The sequence below is a fragment of the Vulpes lagopus genome, chromosome 5, assembly GCF_018345385.1.
Source record: "Vulpes lagopus strain Blue_001 chromosome 5, ASM1834538v1, whole genome shotgun sequence".
NCBI classification, from domain to species: domain Eukaryota; kingdom Metazoa; phylum Chordata; class Mammalia; order Carnivora; family Canidae; genus Vulpes; species Vulpes lagopus.
Genome location: NC_054828.1, coordinates 52,052,750 through 52,074,707, shown reverse-complemented (window position 1 = coordinate 52,074,707; position 21,958 = coordinate 52,052,750). Strand labels below are relative to the sequence as shown.

The 21,958-nt window shown below is 53.1% G+C and overlaps 1 protein-coding gene across 1 annotated transcript in view; it reads right to left on the bottom strand.

Moving 5' to 3' along the window:
- Window positions 1-491: 491 nt before the first annotated feature.
- Window positions 492-21,958, bottom strand: part of ANTXR1 (ANTXR cell adhesion molecule 1) — a 197,509-nt gene continuing 176,042 nt past the window's right edge. The window contains exon 18 of the mRNA XM_041755120.1: window positions 492-4,363. Coding sequence (XP_041611054.1) covers window positions 4,103-4,363 — 261 coding nt within the window. The 3' untranslated portion in view covers window positions 492-4,102. The remainder of the gene's footprint in view (window positions 4,364-21,958) is intronic.

The window sequence follows — 21,958 nt, the reverse complement described above, 5'->3', positions numbered from 1 at the left end:
CAGATGTAATAAAAATGTTTTGAGGTGTATACAGAAGGAAGGGTATGTACTGCAGCACATCTGTAACGCTGCCTGGTTTTTTGAGCAGCTGCAAACCTCTGGAGTCCTTGCTCTGAGTCCAATCAGTCATGGCCACAGATCTCGGGACGGGCAGCCAGACGCAATCCTAACTGATCCGTGCATTTTTTTTTTTTTTTCCTGAGGGCTCCTCTGTCTCCACTTTTTACTTTATCTTTTTCATTTAGCTTGGATTACTTTTTAAATGGTAAAACTCTGGCTGGAAAAAAAGAGTATCTCGAACGCAGGACAGCTGAAGAAACAAATGACAGTGATGAAGACAGTGAAGAGCTCCGTGGAAAAACAATAATGATTTGCGAAATACAGTTGAATTTGCATAGCAACGGTCATTTTATTATCATCAAGATGTTAAGCACTTTAACAAGATATACTTCATTTTTATAAACAAAGAGACGAAGAACCAGTAAAAGAGATGATTTTTAGGAATTTATTATTATTATTAATTTTTTTTAAAAAAGCAACTTCCAGAGTTTGTCATCGCGCAGGGTTAGCCCAGGCTCCTATAGGTACAGTGATAACTGATTTTTTATAACAATGACTCACCGAAGATCCATAACTGTCTTCTGAATTATCACAGAAAGAGGAAAGGATTAGAAGAAGAGTTTAATGTTAAATGCATTTAAAAAAAATCATATTCTAATTCTTTTAAATTGGTTATCCACGTACAATAACATAGTAGAGCTCAGATAACTAGGAAAGGCAACTGACTAGCATGCCCCATTCCCACCCGATGTGCATGAGCGGGCTGTTTGCTGCATATATCCTCATGGGTGCGCAAGCTAAGTCAACCCATTTTACACAGCATTAATTGTTCTTATTGAGTTGGCATTGGGCTGAAACTCGCTCACTATCTCATAATTACGACTATTTTTTCCTGGTTCTTTGATGGATTTTTCTCACCCGACAGTGTTTGGACTCTAGTGTTTACGAGACATCCAATCACCTGGGCCCACTTCAGTGACACGTTCAGCGAGGTGACCCATGGCCAGATCTCCAAGTCTACTGATTAATTCGTCCACCTGCTCTGTTCTTCATCTTGGCGAAAGAGAGAACTTTTACAGTCTCCCTGGAGGATGTGCGAAGCTCCGGGCCAGAAACTGTTTGTGAGCTGGTCTTCGACGGAGGGGACCACGGAACTCAACGTTCTCATTAATGCTGTGCAAACAGGGGTCTCGTCATTCCGGTAACTATTTGTACATTTAGAAAAGCAACACAGTCATGGGAAAAACCAACAAGCACAGCTTGGTAGAAAAACCTGCCATGAAATATCATTGGCTTTATAATAATTTACTACAACCGTTCTTTTTATTCACACTGGATAGGAAATGCTTCCATCTAACACATGGAATACGAATATATACAACGAAAAGTTGGCTTTTATTAAAAAAAAAAAAACTTCACAAGGACAATAACATGGGGGTTGAAAAAAAATAATTTTGTGCAGTTTCCTGATCACAATCATATGTCTGCTGCCTTTTACAGGGAATGATACAAGTATGATGGATTTTATAAACCAGCTAAAGAATTTTCTTGTCTGGACTAGCCCACTATTGCCGTATCCGTACAGTCTAGAGGTCTCACCTTCTCAACTGTAGTTCTAAATGACTAGGGATGACACGATGAGTCAGCGTAGGACAAACCCTGCTAATCCTCTGCGAAATCATCATATAGTTGCAGTTCCCTATTCATCAAAAAGTTCCCCCACAACATCGTGGAAACTGCACAGGGCTTCTGACTGATGTGCCGCTGAGATCGGAATGTCGCATTGTCACTTGATGCCCGCCATCTCGTGCAACGTCGGCGTCTTGGCTTGGACCTTCTTGCGGCCGCGGTGGGCCGTGCGGCAGTGGCGTGGGGTGGACTGTTTTGCACTGCCAGCAGTCAAAACAGTTGCCATGGGCTCAACGTCTCTACGCTGTGAGCCTGGGGAACCCATTCTCCCGTGGAATGGTCTTCCGGAGTCCAGCAATGTCACTGCAGGCGGCTGAGACATTGTGGCCCCGGCTTCGTGGGGGACTATGCTAAAGAAGAAGCCTAGTGTTCTAGAAAATAGACAATACAGGCCAGGTTGAGGGGGTGGCAGAGGGGGGGTTGCTTTCCTAAGTCCTGGAAACCATCTCTGATGTTAGCTCTACGAGAAGGCGGGGCGACTGGGAGTGGCGGGCTGGAGAGGGCTGGGTCTGAGGTACACTTGGAGAAGTGTCCTTTGGCATTGGCACTGTGGTCCCCCACTAAGACCCTCCGCCTGCCTCTGTGTTCCCCTGTCTGCACCTCTTATCCCAAGGATCCCCCAGTCCTCTGTGCAATTCCACTTTCTAAGTGGGAATTGAAAAAAAAAAAAGCTTATCTCTCTCTCTCAGTTCTGACTGATGAACGGGGGCTGTTTAGAGTCGGTGTGAGGTCTGGGAAGAAATGCTCAGGCTCCACGGATAGTGCCGTGATTACCGAGTTGGTGCGGATGGGACGCACGCCATGTCCTTACGTCTCTGTTCTAAGCAAAGAGCAAGGATCAGGCTGGCGTGATGGGTTCTTGGAGCATCTTTGGGAGACCATAACCCAAAGCACCAAGTTTATATTTATTTTATGTTCTTTAAGACTCTGCGCAGTTTGGGAGAGGAATTTTAGGACCTGTGGAAAGCTGGAGGGGGAGATAATTTTGAATAGGGTGGTGCAGGAGGCCCTCAGCAGTGGCCCTGTTTTCACCCTGGATGGCGAAGCCCAATGTTTAGAAAGTGACTGTAGGGCTCACTGGCGACAACAGACTCAGAAAGCCTCGGAGGAATGGGGCGGACCCCAGGCCTGGCGGGAACTTCAAGCAGAACATCTAGTATATTCCTCCTGGGTGGACAGCTTATATGTGTGAGCATGCTGAAAAGCCAAGGAGAAGTACATCTGCATCTACACATACATGGCTTTTCTGTGGTTAATGAAAGAACCTGGAGATGGTTTCCATGTCATGTTAGGACCATGGTGTCTCAACTCTACCTAGAAATCTCTGGTACACAACTTTACCAAGAAAGAAAGAAAGAAAAAAAACCCAGTGAGACTGTATGGTAGGTGCTGGTGACGCCATTTGTCTCCGGAAAATGAGGTCAGTCACTTCTTTGTATCTCAAGTGACTTAAACTGAAGCTGAATCTTGATTTTTAGCACAAACCATTAACAGGTTGCTCTTCCACAATGCCTGGTCCTTTGATTGAGTGGACCACGCTGGGCCAGGGCCAGCCACCTCTAGCTGCTGACACCTGTGGATCTTAGAAACTGCCTGATGCTCCCACCAGTACTCGCCTGTCAATGCACACACCTGATTTCACGTACACAGCAACGTGGCAACATACCTTTTTCCATCCGTAAACACCTGCTCTCTTCCTCACTTGGACACGGGGAGAATTTGAAAGGAAAAGAAGGCAAATGTTTTTACTCCTCTGCAAATCCCAAGCGAACGTGCTTTTGGTTACCTCCCTGGTGTTGAGTTTCTTGCCACAGTGGGGACCCCCAGCTTTTCCCAAAGTTGTAGGCAAAGGGTTTTCACCTTCTTGGGTGAGGATTCCTTGGTTCCTAGGCCAAGGGTCCAGGGTCAAGTGATGGAGGTGGAGTGGAGGAGGGAAGGCAGCATTTAGAAACCCAGCAATGGTATTGCTCATGCATCCGACTCTGCGTTTCACCCTCAGAGAAATGATTTTATCATTGGTCTCCATGAGACACAATCCCATTTAAGAGCATCTCGGCAGTTTCACGGTCTCCGGAACCTTCTAGAGGTGATGGCTGGCTGGCTGGCTAGAATTGTGACTGGAGGTGCCTCATCATTTGTTCTCAGGCATTTCAAAATTTGTTTCTTTCTGCGGATCACGATTGTCGATGTTTTGGTGTTACAAACCAATTTTTAAGCTGTGTGAAGGTCAGTGGGCTTTGTCACCACTCATTTCCAAAGCAGAAGCCTCCCCTAACTGGAAAGACTTATTCTAACACCACAGAGGAGCCTCCTCCCCAAAGTTTCTAAGAACCCAGAGCATGACCTTTGGGTTCTAGACAGAAGGCCTGGGAGGAGGTCGGGAGGGGGGTGGCGCCCTGCTGGGAGGTGGGGCATGAGGGGGAGGGGGAAGGGTGGACGGTGGGGATGGAATCGGAGGGGTGGGAGCACTGGGGGGTGGGGGAGGGCAATGGGGCGCAGGGGGTGGGGGGGTGTAAATGGGGGCAGGAGGCGGTGAGGAGGTGTGGTAGGCGTTGTTGAGGGGGTACTTGGCAGGCTGGTTGTTCTTGACCCGGGTGAAGTTGATGCAGCGCCCCTGTAAGAGAATCAGAGAGAAGGAATGTGAGCCCACGCCGGCTGTCCGCGGCAGGGAGGGTGGCAAGCTCCGCGGGCAGCCATGAGACGCGGGGAAGCGGTCGCGGGCTCTGACGTGCCCTGCTGGCCAACCGTAGACCCTGACAGCAAACGGAGCCCCGTTTTCTTATTTCTGGGCCGACCTGTTGCGAAATTGTTAGAATTCATTTTCCTGGAGTCTCTCTCTCAAAGAGGAGGAGGAGGAGGAGGAAGGGGGGGACCGACCTTAACTGGATGCGTGGGGTCAAGCTGTGTGCAGAGGTCATCAAACGTAATGTCCCCAACAGCCTTGCCGGCCAGGGACCGTTATCACATGTTCTGTTTCTTGGATGGGGAAACTGAGGCTCCAAAACGTTAAACCTCTTTTCCAAGAGGCCACACAACCAGGAAGGGGTGGGGCTGGCGGTTCGAACCCCAGATCGGCTCCAGAACCCCTGTCCTTCCTTCTGCACCATAGAAGGCCTCCTGAGGAGGGGTCTCCACGTTTTTTGAACAAAGGGGACCTGTTTCACGTGATTTCAGGTGCGCTCCTGGGAGCAGACGGAGGCCCCAGCGCAGCTCCCCCTACCCTGTGGCTCGGGCCGAGACAGGCCGTGACCTGCGCTGTCGCGGGGCCCTCGTGCCCGTGCCTGTCCCCAGCCTTTGCCCTTGGGCCTTGGGAGCTGAGAGGAGGATTAGGAGGCAGCCCTGCGCTCCCCAGGGCTCTGCCTCCCCCCCGCCCGCCCCTGCCCTGCTTGGGGAGGCCTCTTCCACCCGTGGGTGCTGTTGCACCTGCTCAGGCACCTTGGGTTCGGAAGAAACGCAGGCTGGGGACCTCCTACCGTGATTCGCTCCCACCTCCGTCCCCCCTGGGGCCTGGCCCCATCCTCCCCTGATGACCCAGGGCCCCCGCAGCAGCCTCTACACAGTCCGGAGTGTGCGCAGGCCCCGGCCCTCCCTGCCCCCCCCGCCGGGTGGTGTCCCCTCTCAGCTCTCCCGCCAGTCCTGCCCCCCCATGACCTTCTCCTGCCGGTGCCTGGGCCCCCTCACTTTTTGCATCAGAGCCTCCCGCCTTGCCTGGGTGGGACGTGGACCACCTTGTGGGGTGCTGGCCTCCCTGCAGATTGCCCGTACCTGCGTCATCTTGTCCCCTCTGCTGCGTGTCCCCCCCGCAAGGAGGCCGGGAAGGGGCTCCCTCAGGCTGCCGGGCCCTTCCTCCCCGTCCTGCTCCTCCTCACCCCACACTGCGCGCACCCACACCCTCCAGGGTGGACCCCCCCCCGCCGTGGCACCTGCCGGGTGGGATGTGTCCACGGAGGCCGGAGCTCCCCTCTTCCGCCTTCGGAGGAAGGGCCGAGGGGCAATGAAGAGAGTGTGTCTCACCGCGGGAGATACAGGCGGTGACTGGAGACGGGGCTCGGCTGAGGGTCACAGCAGACACACGACGCACGTCTGTGGGGGCTGGGGGGGGCCGAGCAAACCTTGCCTCGCGCACGCCCTCCCCACTCAGCCGAGTCCTGAGCCAGCCCCTTCCCTCCACGCCTCCTTCCCTGATGACACAAGCTCCCCGAGGTCTCTAGTTCTGGTCTATGCTGCACACAGGAGCCTGCAAACGGCAGTTGTTTGATGGGTGAGTGCCTTCCTCCCTGGGACCCGACGAGAAACTTCCGGAAGGCAGCAGCCTTCCACTGCTCCGCTCTTGGTTTAGGGATTACAATGCCGTCTTAGGTGCCAGCACCCCGGTTCTTCTGAGCTTGCATTTCACGAGATTGAACCAGGGCCTAACCTTGTTAGCTTCTGACTGGGGGCCCAGTAACCACAGAAATAAGCTCCCATCTTCTGGCAGCATTGCCCGGAGCTCCCGGATCAATGCCGAGCTTTCACGGGTTAGGCTGACTTTGCAACCCAGGGCCATAAATCCCCGTGTCCAAGCAGCCTCTTTCACAGCTATTAAACAGGGAGAGATAACAGGCCTCAAATGGAGTCGCTTGTGCTAAGGCCCAGGTCGGCAAAGCAAGACTCAATACCTACCCTAACCGCAGTTAGGGAAAACTTTCCCTTTCCATTTCAAACTTTCCCAGAAATGTCATCTTAAACTCGTCAATCTGGGATTTCCCAGTTCAGCATTAGTGAGGTAACCTGCCTCGAAGGTCCCGTCTGTCCCCCAAGGAAAGATGAGGTAACCCGCTCTCTCCCGGTCCTTGCCCCCCGCCCCCTGCTTCTGCCTATAAAAGTCCCCATTTCGTCCATCTCCCTGGAGCTCCTTTCTATTTGCTAGGTGGGCTGCAGCCCGATCCATGAACTGTTAAGGAAAGCCACTAAGATCTTTAAATTTTATTCAGTTGAATTTTGTTTTTTAGCACAGCTTTATAAATTAAAGCCCTGGGAATAGTTTATTTATAATTCTGGATAAAGCTCTTTCCTTGAAGAATGTGAAAGTCCTAATGATTACCATCTGTGATGAATTCCTGTGACGGACAACTCAGAGTCGGGATTTACTGTACTACACGGTCTGCCCTTTGTTCCTAGACGTGCTAACTCAGACAAAGGGACTCGGAAGATTCATTTCCTCCGTGGATGAAGGAGAACGCTGGTCCTGAGGATGGAGCTACCGGTGCTGGGGTCGTGTCCCCACGCGGCTTCAGATCTCCCTGAGGGCTGGCCACCCCTCGGCTCCCTCCCCGACGGGGGTGCTGCAGCAGGGACAAGGCAGGCTAACTCAAGGCCCCTTGACTTATTTCACACACTGTGACGCTACTATTTTTACCAGAGACTGTTCTGTCCAGAGATGAAATGGGGCCCTCCCAGCCCTCTTCTACCAGTAGGCCTTTGTTTATAACCCAGATCAGAATCCCTGGATGTCCTCAGTAACGTGTGAAAGGATCCACAGAAGAAGAGGTGGCCTCTCCCACCGATCTGTCGGCTGTGGAGGTGGGGGTCGGAGTGAGGTGGGAGAAAGACCTCCCTCCTGTCGCACATCTCGGCCATAGCAACAGAGGGATGGGGGTGGGGCAGGGAAGAGGCCCCTTTCCTGGGGTCAGTAATAGTCCAGGGCTGCACCCTGGGGCTCCCGCTCCAGAGCACCAGCCATGGCCCACTAGACACCCCACCCACTAGAGCTGAGCGCAGCAGCCCCGAGCTCTTAGTAAGCAGCCAGGACCGGGTGGGGGGCAAGCTCGCAGTCTCCTCCGTGCCCCCACCGCGTGCCACGGGGTGGGGATAACAGTACCGCCTGCTGCTTAGAACCCTTATGAGGATTAGCTCGATCAATGCTGATGAAGGCCTTGGAGCGGTGCCTGCCGCATGCAGGTCGGGAACGGAGTTGAGTCTCGCTGGAGCCGCAGATGCGCGGACACAGTGATGACCTTGTCCAGGGTCTAGGGTAGGAAGGCCGGTTGGAGGTAGTATCGGGTTTTCCGACTGCTAGTTTAGTGCCTTCTAAGTGAGCTGCAGCCTGAAGCCTCCACACTCCACACCTGGCTTCCAGAACAAAGCTGGTATAGAGGGGAGACTGTGGCACCCAACACGTGACCGGAGCAGGCCCCGGAGCCCCCTGTCTCGCGCACTCTCTCCACGCCTCCCGCGGCACCACACTGCTGTAACTGATGCTTATAGGACCTCCCACCATGCTTTGCACACACAGTTGGCCGATGATGTCTTTACACGTACTTATCGTCCTGAAGAAAGGTGCAGACCTGGCAGGGACGAGTCCCTGGGGTCGGTTACAGTAAGATGCAATTAGGACTTCAGGGAGGGTGTGGCTACAAATTAAGTTCTTAAAACCTGGAACCAGAGGAGCCAACACAAACACTGTAACACTTAGACCATATAATTGGCCTAAAGATCAGTTTACACGACATCATTTTTTGCTTGTGAGAGGATAATAGAGAGGCCAGATGTTCTCAGTGTCACATATGCCAGCAAATCTGCACCAGTGTTTGCTTAAAAGGTTGCTAGGGCGACCGGAGCTCTTGGTTCGCACACTGGTCTCTGTAACCCAGTTAAATTCTTTGCAGTATTGTTTTTGGGTGGTTTGATTTGAATCCAACATTTGGCCTTGACCTCAGTTTACCTCGGCTCGCTCATTTACAAAGTACGAGTGCCAATTATTTTCACACATTAGCAACAAGATATTCTGGTTAAATTCTAAGAAGAAAATGCAAGAATATCTCCTGCTAAGTGGTGGCTTAGCAGGACGCGAGGTGGCTTTTCTCCTAGGCTGGAAAATGCCATTTTGATTGGACCGAACCTAATGGTGTTGAAAAAGTCCAAGCATGTCATTTTTATTCATTATTTTCACTGTGTAGAAATGAGGCCGAGGGCTCAGGCTTATTTATATATGGTGCCCGGGATGACACGGCAGTACAGGGCAGACGTAGGACTGAAACCAGCTCTGCTTGCCTTCGCCACTCATCCTTGTTCCCTGTTATCCTGAATAGAGACTAAAAATGCAAAACTTTTCTTGAATCACTTGTAGATAGAATCACATAATATAGCTCCTGGCCACAATCCATCAACTCTTGACATAGCTGTCAAGAGATCTTTCCAGAACACAAGTTTGGTCAATTCAATGCCCAGCTCAAAGTCCTTCAATGACTCCCCATTCTCTTTAGAATAAAACCCAGACACCCCTGATGGCATGTACGGCTCTTTGTGATTTGGTCCTCGCCTACATCTTTCAATTACTTTTTGCCTCCTGATTGCAGGATGTCCAACTTGGCCCACGCTGAGCCCCCCGCAAAAATATGTGAGAATATAATATGCCATTTGGCATTCTTCTCCGCTTAAACGTTGCTCCCCGACTGGTGGCTGAGTGTCTCTGAGATGGCCTCTGGGTCTTCTCCTCTGGAGATATTTATAGGTTCAAATTTAAGTTGGTGCTCAACACACACTGCTTAGATCCCTGAGGGTTTCTGAGGTGGAGCAAGCCTTCTTAGCTCAGATTTTTCCCTGCAAGTTCAGGTTCTCAAAGGATCAAAGGTCCATGAGCTTGCAGTTGTGAATTTAGGTCTCCTCAGTCACCCCCTCATGGTCTCTTTGGGTTATCTATCTTCTAGGCTCTTGGGGAAGGGCTGGCAAGAATCCTATGTGCTTCCCTTGATTTCCACACTAGACATGTTAACATGTTACATTTATTTGTTTATTTATTTAAAGATTTTATTTTATTTTATTTTTTTAAATTGCCATCAGTTGTAAAGCTTTTTTTTTTTTTTTTAAAGATTTATTTATGACAGGCATAGAGAGAGAGAGGCAGAGACACAGGAGGAGGGAGAAGCAGGCTCCATGCTAGGAGCCTGATGTGGGACTTGATCCCCGGACTCCAGGATCGTGCCCTGGACCAAAGGCAGGTGCTAAACCGCTGAGCCACCCAGGGATCCCGATTTTATTTATTTATTCATGAGAGACACAGAGAGAGAGAGGCAGAGACACAGGCAAAGGGAGAAGCAGGCTCCCCGTGGGGAGCCTGATGTGGGACTCGATCCCAGGACCTGAGCCAAAGGCAGATGCTCAACCACTGAGCTACCCAGGCACCCCAACATGTTCCCTTTCAAAAACTTTTTTGGGGGTTACTTTTGATTGATTTATCAGATGAAACTATCCTTCAACAAAACTCTTAGCCTAAATTGGAGGTGACACATTCTGAACAATCATGGCATAGTCATGAAAGATGACAGATCTCGTTGGCCGGGTTCCGGCTTCCTCCTGGTTTTGAGCCGTAGACACTGATGGTCCATGGAGAAGAGAGACAGGGAACTGGTGGTGTGGGGCTGTCGTGTGCTCTGTGGGTCGGGGCTGGGAGGCAGAGATCGGACCACCAGTTGTACGACTAACACACTCATTGTGAAACCTTGAGTAAATCACTTCCGCTCTATGGGTCTAAGCTTCTTGATGTATAAAAAATAAAGTTGTTGCATTAACTCAACGACACCCACGGGCCTTTCAGGCCTTAATAATTCATAGCACCACCAAAACTGGAGTTGCTTTTGGGCCTTTTACTCAGATTACCGTAGTCTGATTTCTTTTGGGACAGCCAGTCTTTTTATACTACTGAATTTGGCCAATGCTTTCTATTGTGCAGCTTTTGGTTCATCATTAGATTCACAAAATATTAAGAAGTAGAAAATTCAGAATTGGACCCTCCATCTTCTGTTCTTTGGTTACCGTGGTAAGAACTCAAGCTTGCCTGCGAGTCCCGAATTTGGGTTTGTGGCATGACCGGCGAGATGTGAGAAGAGCTGTGGGCTGATTGTGTGCAAAAGACTTGCCAGTGGTGAGCTCATGTGTGCTGAGTGTTATAAAACATCTGTTTGGGTATCAGGCACGCTCATTGGAGAGGGAGCTGGCTTCGGGAGATAGTTAAAAATATGCTATGGCTCCCAGAGATTAAACCAAATAGTTTCCTATGAACAGAGGTCACTTAAGGAAAGCGGATTTCACAGGAAGAAAACGAAAATAATCAGATGGAAAAAGTGTGACACGTGTGCCAACTTTCTTCTGACAAATACCTTTTCTCTCTAGCCTCGTCCTTCCATTGATGGTCGGGTTTGGAGGTATTTTTCAAGTTACAGACGGATGGGGTTTCTGAAGCTTGTCTTAAGTCAGTTGTTTAGGATTAGGAGCATAGTTTCTCACTTAAGTCACTCCTGTAAATGGGGGCTGGTTCTTAGGCTAGACCACAAAAGCTCACTGGTGTATTGAAGGCCATTGACGTAATCCTGCTGAAGTCGGTGCTCTAGTGAGAAACGAGACACTGAGTAATGAATGGCGGGAGGGCTGGGTTAGGTGACTTCATAGTGCCCCCCCTCCCACCTATACTGCTCTCCATTTGTTATGTGTACATCCGTCCTTTTGACACATGGTTTGGGGGCTGGCTATGTTCCGGACACCTTCTAAGGTGTTGAATTCAATGATGAGCAACCAAAACCAGCCCTGGTTCCCTTGAAAAATACAGCCCACAGGTAAAGAGAGACATGGGCCAATCAATCCTGCAAACAGATGGACCCTAGCAACCACATTTGCGTTCCGTGACGCCGGCCAGCAGCGGGCACCTAACCCGAACTAGGCCAATGAGATTCTCTCTTTCTGGAATCTGGAATTAGAACTGAGTTCCCCACTGAGGCAGTCAGTTAGGGTTGATCCTTTGAACAGAAAGGATCAAAGTGGGAATGGGGCGGGGGTGGGGGTGGGCCGGCTGTCTTCTGCCAAGTCAGTTCTGTCTCGAAACGACCCCTCATACCCATTCACTCCTCCCTACCCTCATGTCACTCGACCTTCTGTAATCTGGGCCTCCCTGTCCTCAGCCTTTCCCTTTTTCCAGTTATATTTTGGTTCCCATAGGAGATCTCTACACACGCACACATAAATGAAAGTGTGCATGCACGTGCCTCTGGATGCTTGTACACGTACACAAGATCTCTAGCTCCATATGTAGGTGAACATATACACAGGGACACACAAAGTTGTCTTCTTACTCAAACGCTTCAAGGCCGCTTTCAAGGCACCGTCTGTAGGAAAATGTCCAAGTTCCTCGGCACGCGGGCCCTGGCTCCCTTTGCATTTCTTCCCGCCACCGCAACTTCTCCTCTGTCTTTGAACCCTACGCTTCGAGCTTTGGTCCATCATTGAAACGAAGCCCCCATACTCTCTGGCTCTTTGTTTGGCACATTCGTTCACGGCCCAGTTCCACGGCGGGGATGAAATGGCACAGAGACCCCTGCCTGGCTTCTTTCCCCTTCCCCGCAGCAGGAGCCGGCCGGGGGCAATGGGAAGGGTGTGTTGTGAGGGGAGAGGCCAAGTCCTTCTCGACTGCCTTCCCTCTGCCTCACACGTGCCCTGCCTATAGCTCTCATAGGGCAGCCTGCCTTTTATGTGCTGTTCATGCGAGAGGATCCAAGGTCAACTCTTTCAGTTGTTTGATTCATTTTGCTGACACACGTGCTGGCGCACTTTCCATAATAACTTCTTTGGAGGCCAAAACCAGGGGTAAGATGAAAGCGGAGAGGAAATATTTGGTAGCAAGAGGAAACGAGGAAAATGAAGGGGCAGGAATAAATACGGCTCATCTTTCGTGGGACAGGTGCAGGCATGGGACTTGTGAAGGATCCCTACTACGCAGTTAAGACTTATTTAAGAATAAAATACAGGGGGATCCCTGGGTGGCGCAGCGGTTTGGCGCCTGCCTTTGGCCCAGGGCGCGATCCTGGAGACCCTGGATCAAGTCCCACGTCAGGCTCCCGGTGCATGGAGCCTGCTTCTCCCTCTGCCTGTGTCTCTGCCTCTCTCTCTCTCTCTGTGTGACTATCATAAATAAATAAAAATAAAAATAAATAAATAAGAATAAAATTCAGGGCGTCTGGGTGGTTCAGTCCATTAAGCATCTGCTTGGGCTCAGGTCATGATTCCAGGACCTGCATCAGGCTCCCTGCTCAGTGGGGAGCCTGCCTTTCCCTCTCCTTCTGACCTCCCCACTGCTCGGGTGCACGCTCTCCCTCTCAATGAAAAAAAAATCTCTTAAAAAAGAAAAGCTCTATATTTTCTTTGTGGAAAATTTGGAAAATGTACTAAAGAAGGAAGAAGAGGAGAAAAGAATTTTAAGTTCTAACACTCAGAGCGTTACCATGTTGTTCTTATCCTTTCAGACCCCCTCCCCCCCCCCACACGAGTGGTGCATATATTTACAAAAATGGGAATCATTCTGTACAAAAATTTTTTAAATGATATACCGGGACTATTTCTCCCCTGCCATTTTCAGTATGATCTGCAATGATTGCATAATCTTCTATCACATGGAAGCGCCAAATGCAGTTATTAAATTCTTTATTGGACAATAAGAATCCATCTAACTTCTAATTTTCTCTAACACACCCTCCATAAAAGTCTGAAAAGTGCTAGAATCAATGGTTCATCTTTGACTTGGATTTCTATATCCAATTTCATATGTGAGATTGGCCACTTTTGTTGTGTGCTCTTCATTTTTCATCAAGATTATGTTAACTTTACAAAAGCAATGGGGAAGATTTTCATTTTTATATATTCTATATTTATGAAATATTCATATATTCTATATTTATGAAATAGCATAAAGGTTATTTGTTCTTTAAAAGCATGAGAATTCTCTCTCAATCATTCCAGACATGCTGTTTTTCAAGAATGCAGTTCTTTGAAAAAGAACTTAAAAGACTTAAAAGTCTTTGCCACAGGTTATTGATCTATTAAGGTTTTGAACTCTTTGTGAGTCCATTTCCATAATTTATCTTTTCTTAGAAAACCATTCATTTTATCAAGATTTTTAAAGCATTTGTGTAGGTTTGTGCTTTGCACAACGGAAATTCTCTTGGTTAATTCTTATTTGTGGTGATCTCTCTCTTTCTCTCTCTCTCCTTAAAGATTTTATTTATTTATTCATGAGAGACACAAAGAGAGGCAGAGACACAGGCAGAGGGAGAAGCAGGCTCTATGCAGGGAGCCCAATGCGGGACTCAATCCCGGGACCCCAGGATCAGGTCCTGGGCCGAAGGCAGACGCTAAACCGCTGAGCCACCCAGGGGTCCCTGGTGATATCTCTTTTGTAATCATTAATATTATACATATTTGCATGTTCTGACTTTTGTTGACTTTCAAAGATTTGCCAACGATATTAGCATTTCCAAAAATATTTTAAGACTTACCTCTCAGTTCTACTGATTTTGCTTTATTTTCATTAATTTGTTCTTATATTCATAGATTCCTTGTTTCTGCTTTCTGCGGATTTGTTACACAATCTTTTCTTAGTCTTAGCTGAATACTTGGCTCATTTATCTTCATTTTTCTTGTTTAATAATGAAAAAATGTAAGGCTATGATTTTTCCAAGTCCCCCAAGTTTTATTCGTGGTGTTCCAATTGTCATTATTTTCTAGAATCTCATAATGGTAGTTTTGATTTCTTCTTAGACTCAACATCAATTTATGAAGGTTTTTAAACTTCTAATTGCTTAAAAAAATATTTAATCCCTTATTAACTTCCGGCCCTTTTCTTTTTTGTGTGTGTCACCTATAAAAAAAAATCATACTTTCTTATTTTATTTTACTTTTTCTTTTTCAGGGTTTCTTTGTTGCCTAAGTTATAGTCGATTTTTACAAGTTTTAAATATAATATGAATTCTCAATTTGATGGCTGCACTGTTAAATAAATATTCACTGGTCATTTTTTTTTATTAGATTAAAGCCTCTAAATTGTTTGTGTAATCTGCTTGCCCTCCTGAGGTCTAAGGGTGGTGTGGGTTTATTAACTATTCCCCCTAGATATTTTAAACAATTCTATTTGCTCAAATTTTACTTTGCTCCTTAGTCACTGGGCCACTCAAGGGCAGTAGGGAGTGGGTCTCCCTCAGAGCAGTGGAGGCAGAAAGAATTTCTGTTGTTCTAAAAAACACTCTCTTCCTGTTTGGTGGTCTCTTGTCTGAAAAGACGTGTCTGCCATTAATTCCCTCTCTCCTGGGTGCAGGGCCATGGTGAGGCGGAGTCTGTTTCTCTACTCCCGCGATGCTGGGTTGGCTTGTAACAATTCTGAATAATGGGATCTGATGGAAATGATGCTGCGCTAGCTTGGAACCTGACATTACGAAGTCTGGAATTTTCTGCTTCCTGGTTTTGCGGCCCTGAGCCTCCACGCAGGCAGTCCAGGCTCCTCCACTGTACCGCGCTCTGCAATCCTCGACTCCACGCGGAGGAGCGCGGGGGACAGACGATGAGGCGAGCCGCCTTCTTGAACGTCTAGCCCAGCTGACCTGAGGACTCCAGCCCTAGCCACTCTCTGACTGCAACTTCGTCAGAGATGCCCAGGGAGAATCTCACAGCTGATCCCGGGCAGCCCACAGAACCATAAGAGAAAACAGCAAACCGCTGCTCTAAGCCACCGGGCTTTGGAGGGGTTCGTCACGGAGCGACGCCGAAACGCGCAGCAACTCGCCTGTTGTCCAGGAGGCCAGTCCTGGTTTGTGGAGCTGGACGTGGTGGTTGTTGTAGGCTTCTCCTTTTTTCCTTTTTTCTTTTTTTTTTCTGACTCTTAGCTTGGCACCCTTCCCAAAGTTTCTGGTAAAGATCCAGGTCTGTGCTCTACTTACTGCCTGCTTGGCTAGAACCCCACATCGCTAGGCTCCTAGGCCCCCTGGAGAAAGAGGGGGGTCCCCGGACGAGAGAAAGATATGACCCCAAAGGCAACCACCACGCATCTCCCTTCTGTCTCCTGAGATGGCCTTGCACTACGGATTGTGAGGTGGAGGCTGTTATGACGATAAGCGAAGGCTGGACTGGGAGGGGAATGGGGACCCTGTTGCCACAAGGGGAAGACTTTGCCTATTTCCACACTCATTCGCAAGCCGACTCGCGTGAGCTGCGCCGAGACACCCCATCACGCCCTCCCCGGCCGGAGAGTGAGCCCGGGTTCTGCAGTCACGTGCAACACGCGCGTTCAAATCGCCCACCTGGCGGAGAGTCTCCCAACGTCCGATTAACCGCTGCATCGAACAGAGACGGAGACCCACAGGGAACTGTTTTACAGCCCTTCACGTTCTGCTCTTTAAATACCCTCTTTCAAGTCTCATCATTAATTATAAAACCATGGCACGGTCACCTGCATCTGTCTAGGTCAGGCCGATTTTAAAAAAAAGAAGAAGACAAAATAGAAGTGGAGAAAGGAGATCGAGGAGAAGCCATCAGGCGGCCAAAGTGCTGTGAGTGGGGACTGGCTCTAAAAATTCAGCCCATCGGAGAAGGACAAACATCATATGGCCTCATTCATTTGGGGACTATAAAAAAAATAGTGAAAGGGAATAAAGGGGAAAGGAGAGAAAAGGAGTGGGAAATATCAGGAAGGGAGACAGAACATGAAGACTCCTAACTCTGGGAAACGAACTAGGGGTGGTGGAAGGGGAGGAGGGCGGGGGGTGGGGGTGACTGGGTGACGGGCACTGAGGGGGGCACTTAACGGGATGAGCACTTGGTGTTATGCTGTATGTTGGCAAATTGAACACCAATAAAAAATAAATTTATAAAAAAATAGAAATAACAAAAATAAAAATTCAGCCCTCCCCGGGCAGCGAGGCAAAGACCTGTGCGGAGACACCAGAGAGCACCCTTGAGAGGCGGCATTAGTCGAAAATATTTGTTGGCTCAAGAGGAAGTAGGTCTGTAAGGTCTGACCCGGTGCAGCATACTCTACTGTTTCTTAATTTTGCTTTTTAAAAGGAAACCAGCCATCGGTATTGACCCTCCCCTCTTCCTTGGTGGCACCGGGGGCCGCTGTAGCACCACGGGTCCTGCTAAGCCTGCGGCGGTGGCTTCTCCAGAGAGCCACTGGTTTTAACTGGCACCTCGGAGGAGCCTCGGCAGGAACGGTCCTGCTGAGTGAGCGCAAGTCTGACCCGGGATGAGCTAATTTTATTCAGAATCTTCTCTCCCAGTGAACAGGCTCGGGGAAATTCCCCCTGCCCTTGTCCACGTCCCCAGGGAAATGGTTCTGACTACTTAGAACTATCATTAATATAATCATGATTTTATTTACATGGAGGTATTTGCCTTAAAAAATCGATGCCGGGGGGGGGGATCCCTGGGTGGCTCAGCGGTTTAGCGCCTGCCTTTGGCCCAGGGCCTGATCCTGGAGTCCTGGGATCGAGTCTCACGTTGGGCTTCCTGCATGGAGCCTGCCTCTCCCTCCACCTGTGGTTTTTTTCTTTTTTAATTTAGATTATTTATTAGAGAGAGAGCATGTGACAGGGAGTGTGAGCAGGGGTGGGGAGGGGCAGGGTCTCCCTGCAGAGCGGGGACCCCACACGGGGCTGGACCCCAGGGCCCCGGGATCACGCCCTGGGCCGAACGCAGATGCTCCACCGATGGAGCCGCCCGGCGTCCCCTCAGCTCTCTCTTTTGAACAACATGAGCTTCTGGGCTGGAATGACTCGAGGGCAAAATGCAGCAGGAGGTATGGCTCCTTGGGGTCGGGCCCGGGAACCCTGTAGGTTTGAGAATCTGCTTGGGTTGAGGCTTCCTGCCGCACGGTTCCCTGCTAGCCTCCCGGCCTCCACCTACCCCTTCGTGGCACCTGCGGTCGCCCTGGGCTGCATTTCCTGCAGAAGGGCCCCGCCTCCCCAGGCTCCCCTCAGTCAAAACCAGCTTGTCCATGGGCCTCCCCATGGGCCTCCCTGCTGTAGCCCTCCCCGCTGTCAGTCCTCCCTGTTGCAGTCCTCCCCTCTGCAGCCCTCCCCGCTGTCAGCCCTCCCCACCGCAGCCTTCCCCTCTGCATCCCTCCCCGCTGCAGTCCTCCTCCCTGGCGCCTTCTCCGTGCCCTCCCCCTAGCCTGACACCTGAGCTGGGCTGCCCTGTCGTCGCTGGCACTCTCTCCCCAAGGACGCCAAAGGTGACCAGGTGACCACGGCAGAGGCGGCCCGTGACCTTCACACCCGTTTTCCCGCCCTCCCTTCAGCGGGAGGACCCCCAGACTCCAGGGGCGCAGGCATCCAGGGTGGGAGGCGGGTCACGAGGCGGGGCCTGCAGCAGGCCCGCAGGCGCAGGAGGGAGGCGCCTGGATGTGAGCGAGGTGCAGGGCGGATTCGGGGTTGTGCCTTGGCCGAGGGGACGTGCCCTCCCCTTTCCCTTGTTTTGGACGATGCGGACGAGGTAGGGGGAGCGGGAGCCCCGACGCTGGGGGATGCAGCCCCGGCGCGACCCCAGAAGCTTCTCCCAGGGGGAGCTCCATCCTGTGTAAACCTGTGTTACTCCGACTTTCCTGATCGGCCGAGCCCCTAACCTGAGACCTAATCATCCCTAGAGGCCCCTCCTGAAGACGCCGCGTAAGCCCCAAGGACCTGCCGCGGCCCCGGCACCTGGGGGCTCGCCTGGTGGGCCCCTGGCCCAGGCACGGCCCTGGCTCGCCTCTTAGGTTCGGACCGTGAAGGTGGGCACCTAACTTGTCCTTCTGTACCCGGGGCGACCTGCCCCACCTGGGGGAGCCACCTCGATCACGCGGCCGTGCTGCAGGTGCGGGCTGCTGCCGTCCCGCCGGGGCGCCGCTCAGGGCCCCTCAGATGGAGACCGGAGGACACGGGACTCAGAACCCTGGAACATCAGGGCCGCGGGCCGCCCTGGGCCAGACACCAGAGATGGAAAATTCGTAGCGTTCGAAATCTGGGTTTCATTTCGGAGCAAAAAAGCATTAATTTGAATCATCCAACCTCCAAATTGGTTTCAGGCCTCCGCTGGGACCCAATACTCTCCCTAAGTACAAGACCATGCAGAGCTGGGCCTGGAATGAGACTGTTGTGACCCGGTATCGAGCCCCCCCCGCCCCGCCCTGTCCACTTCGGAAGCACCTCGCGCCCCCCCGGGCGGCACTAACGAGGCATCTGCGATGATTCTCCCCCCGCTGCGCTGAGCCCAAGTTCTGCAGGATCTGAGACAAAGGCTTGGTCTTAGTGAGCGTGTACGGGGAGCAGCGACAAAGACCTACAGCTCGAGGCCTTGGGAGAGAGGCCGCCGTCAGACACGGCAAAGCTTTTGGGGGATCTCGGCGCCTTAACCGTAAATAGAAGATGCTGTTAACGACCAGTTCATCTTGGCTGTCGGTGAGCGTGGGCTCGGCGGAGACGTCCGCGTGGGGGCCGCAGACCCGGAGCAGGCCGGCCGGGGGTCCGGCGGGTGCCCATGTGGCCTGGCCCCAGAGCCCTCCCAGCGCCTCCCGCCAAGCGCCCCTCCTGCAGCACCGTCTTGGCCTCCAGGCTCTGCACTCCTGTGCCTCCCTGACACCCCGGGAACCAGCTCCAGCTCTGCCACCCGGGGCCTGGCCCCCCGCTGCGCCTCCTCCCCCAGGGCCTGCTCCGCGGGCCGGGCCGGAGCAGGTGCTCGCACCCACCTGCCGGCAGGACAGGCCGACCAGCCAGCCTTGCGGTTGGCGCGCCTCGTGGCCGCTCTCGTGTTCATTTCCCCGGGCTCGGGGGTGGCCGGGCGGCTGGGGTGCCAGGGGCGGTCAGCGGGGGCCGCGAGGAGCCACCTCCCTGTGCCCCCGATCAGGGAGGCCGGAGAGCTTGGCCTGGGAGGCTGTGGGACCGCAGGAAACAGAGGCCTCGCCCCCTGACGCAGCAGGACGGACGGACGCGAGGGTTCCCGCCCACTACCCTAGGCCCCTCACCTCTCAGGACTGTGACAAGGGCGGGTTTCCCGGGCGCTCCGGTCCACTCCGGACACGAGCCAGGGCTCAGGGTCCTGTTCCTCCCGTGGACCCACGGGACCCCTCTGGCCTCCCAGCCGCTCCCTCGGAGACCTCGCTGGCCCCCTTCCCAGTGCCCCCCACTGAGACCCCGGGCGCCTGCCATCAGCCTGGCCACCTGCTGGCCCTTCTCACCTGCGCCCCGCGGCCGCCGGTCCCCGATCACCTAGACCTCAGCCGCGCTTCCCGAACACGCTCCCTGCTTGGCCAACCTGGGTGTCGGGGGCTTTGGCTCCCGCCCCTCCTCGCTTGGGCCCACCCGAGGGCCCCACACAGACCGCTACAGCCCCTTCCCCACCCAGGCCCGACCCGAGGGTGGCCCACGGATCTGCCACCTGAGGGAGTGTGGGGGCAGGCCCGGCCTCCCAGGGCAGGTGCACAGCCGTCGGACACCCATTAGGCCCCTGAGGGTCACGATCGGGTCTGTACCCCACGAGCGCGCTTAAAGGCCTGGAGTGCGGGCGGACGTCCTCGTGGCCACGGCTTATCCGACACCCCCCGTAACCCCAAGCCCCCGCCGCCTTCTAACGAGTATCCCTCTTCCCATTTCCAAGACAAAGAAGCGGAGGCTCTCGAGGGCTAAAGCCAAAGCCAGGGCCGCACGGGGCAGACGGGGCTCAGCCCGGGGGTGTGACTCGGGGCTCACACGCCTTCCCCTCGCGGGGCCACCTCTGAAGCGTCTCCCGGGGCGTCTCCCCTGCCTCTGGCTACAGGGGTGTGTGTGGCCACGGGGTGGCGGGGGAGGGCGTCCCCTTGCAGGGTCGGGGGCCTGCTCGCAGAGTCAGCTCCAGAGTGAGCTCAGGCCGAGGGCCCGGACACCCTGTGGCCCCAGAGTGTCCAGAGGAAGGACATGACCTCATGCGGAGTAAGAGCCGCCTCTGCTCGCCTCCAAAGACCCTGCCGTGTGCACGCGTGTGCGTGTGCGTGTGTGGGGTGGGGTGGGGGGCGGGGGGTCTGCCCAGTTCAGGGGGAGGAGGCCTCCTGAGGCTGGGAGACGGGGTGGGGGGCAGCGCGCAGACACCCCGCAGTTCTCCACGGCTCCCCTGCTTTTCTGGGAGTTTCTGCTGTGGACGCAGCGCGAAGCCCGAGTGACGACGGGGCTCCTCGTCCTCTGTGACCATGACGACTGCTGCCCTCCCGTGTGTCCCTGCCGTCGTTCTTCGAGGGCCCGGCCTGTGTCGTGGTATGTGATCCACAAGCAGCTTCTGGAGCAGCCCCGACATCGAGGCGTGAATCCGCAGGCTGTCCGACGGGCTCGCGGGCCACGCCGCAAAGCTGCAGAGCGAGCCGGGCCGCGGCCTCACTTGCAGCTGCTCCGTCGCTGTGAGCCTGTGCCCTGCTCTCCCCGTGTGTGACGCGGGCGCCCCCGGGAGAGGGCGGCAGACAAGGCCCGAGACACCGTCCTCCTGCCCCCCCCATCCAGCACGGGCCTGCCGCTCTCCGCACTCTGTGCGCATCTCACGAGGTCCCCCTTAAATCGCCAACATGCTACCCGGGGCAGCAAGGCTGGCACCCAGAGCGGTGACCCGTCCTTTCGAGGCCAAGGAAGGGCACCCAGGACGGTCGACTCTGGGGCTGCTGGAGAAAGCGCCTCGGCGGCGGCTGGGTGGGAGCAGGCAAAGGAGGACTGCGTGCGGCCTGCGCTTCGAGAGGACAGTGAGCCCATGAGGCACGGGGCCACCCACCCGGCCGGGGCCATCAGACGGCGAGGGCAGGGGCCACCAAAGAGCCGCCCGTGCTTCTTTCTGGCCCACAGCTCAGCTTCCCAAGTTTGTTCAAAGACCCGAGAGGGACTAGTTTAACCTCCAAGGAGGTTCCGTTCCTACGTCAGCCACGCGGTGTCATGTGGCCGGGCCACCAGACTGTCGATATTTTGGGAATATCCTCACAAGAGGGATTGGGGTTGAACCCCTCTGCCCCCGCCGCCCCCATGTCATTTTTCAGAGGGACATGACGCTTCCCGAGCTGTCCGACCGCCGCGTTTTGGGAGGGAAGGGCAGGGCATGAAGGTCGAGAGGGCGCGCGGGCCTGTGCAGGGACACCTGGGCACTCTCTGCTCTCGTGGGGGGACGGCCTCGGGTAGCGGCGGGGCCTCGCGGGCACTTCCTGGAAGAGGGCGATGCAATCCCATTTTCTGAAGCTTTGAAATAGAACATTCACTGGATGACATAGGCCTCTTCTCCCTTCTCCTCCTCCTCCTCCTCCTCCTCCTTCTCCTCCTCGCCATCCAGTGGTTTCGGGCTAATCCCCTTCGCCCTTCCAGCCTGCTGTTGTCCCGACTGAAATTACAGTAGAGCTTAGACGGAAATGAGAGCCACTAAACAGGCTCGGGGGGGAAAG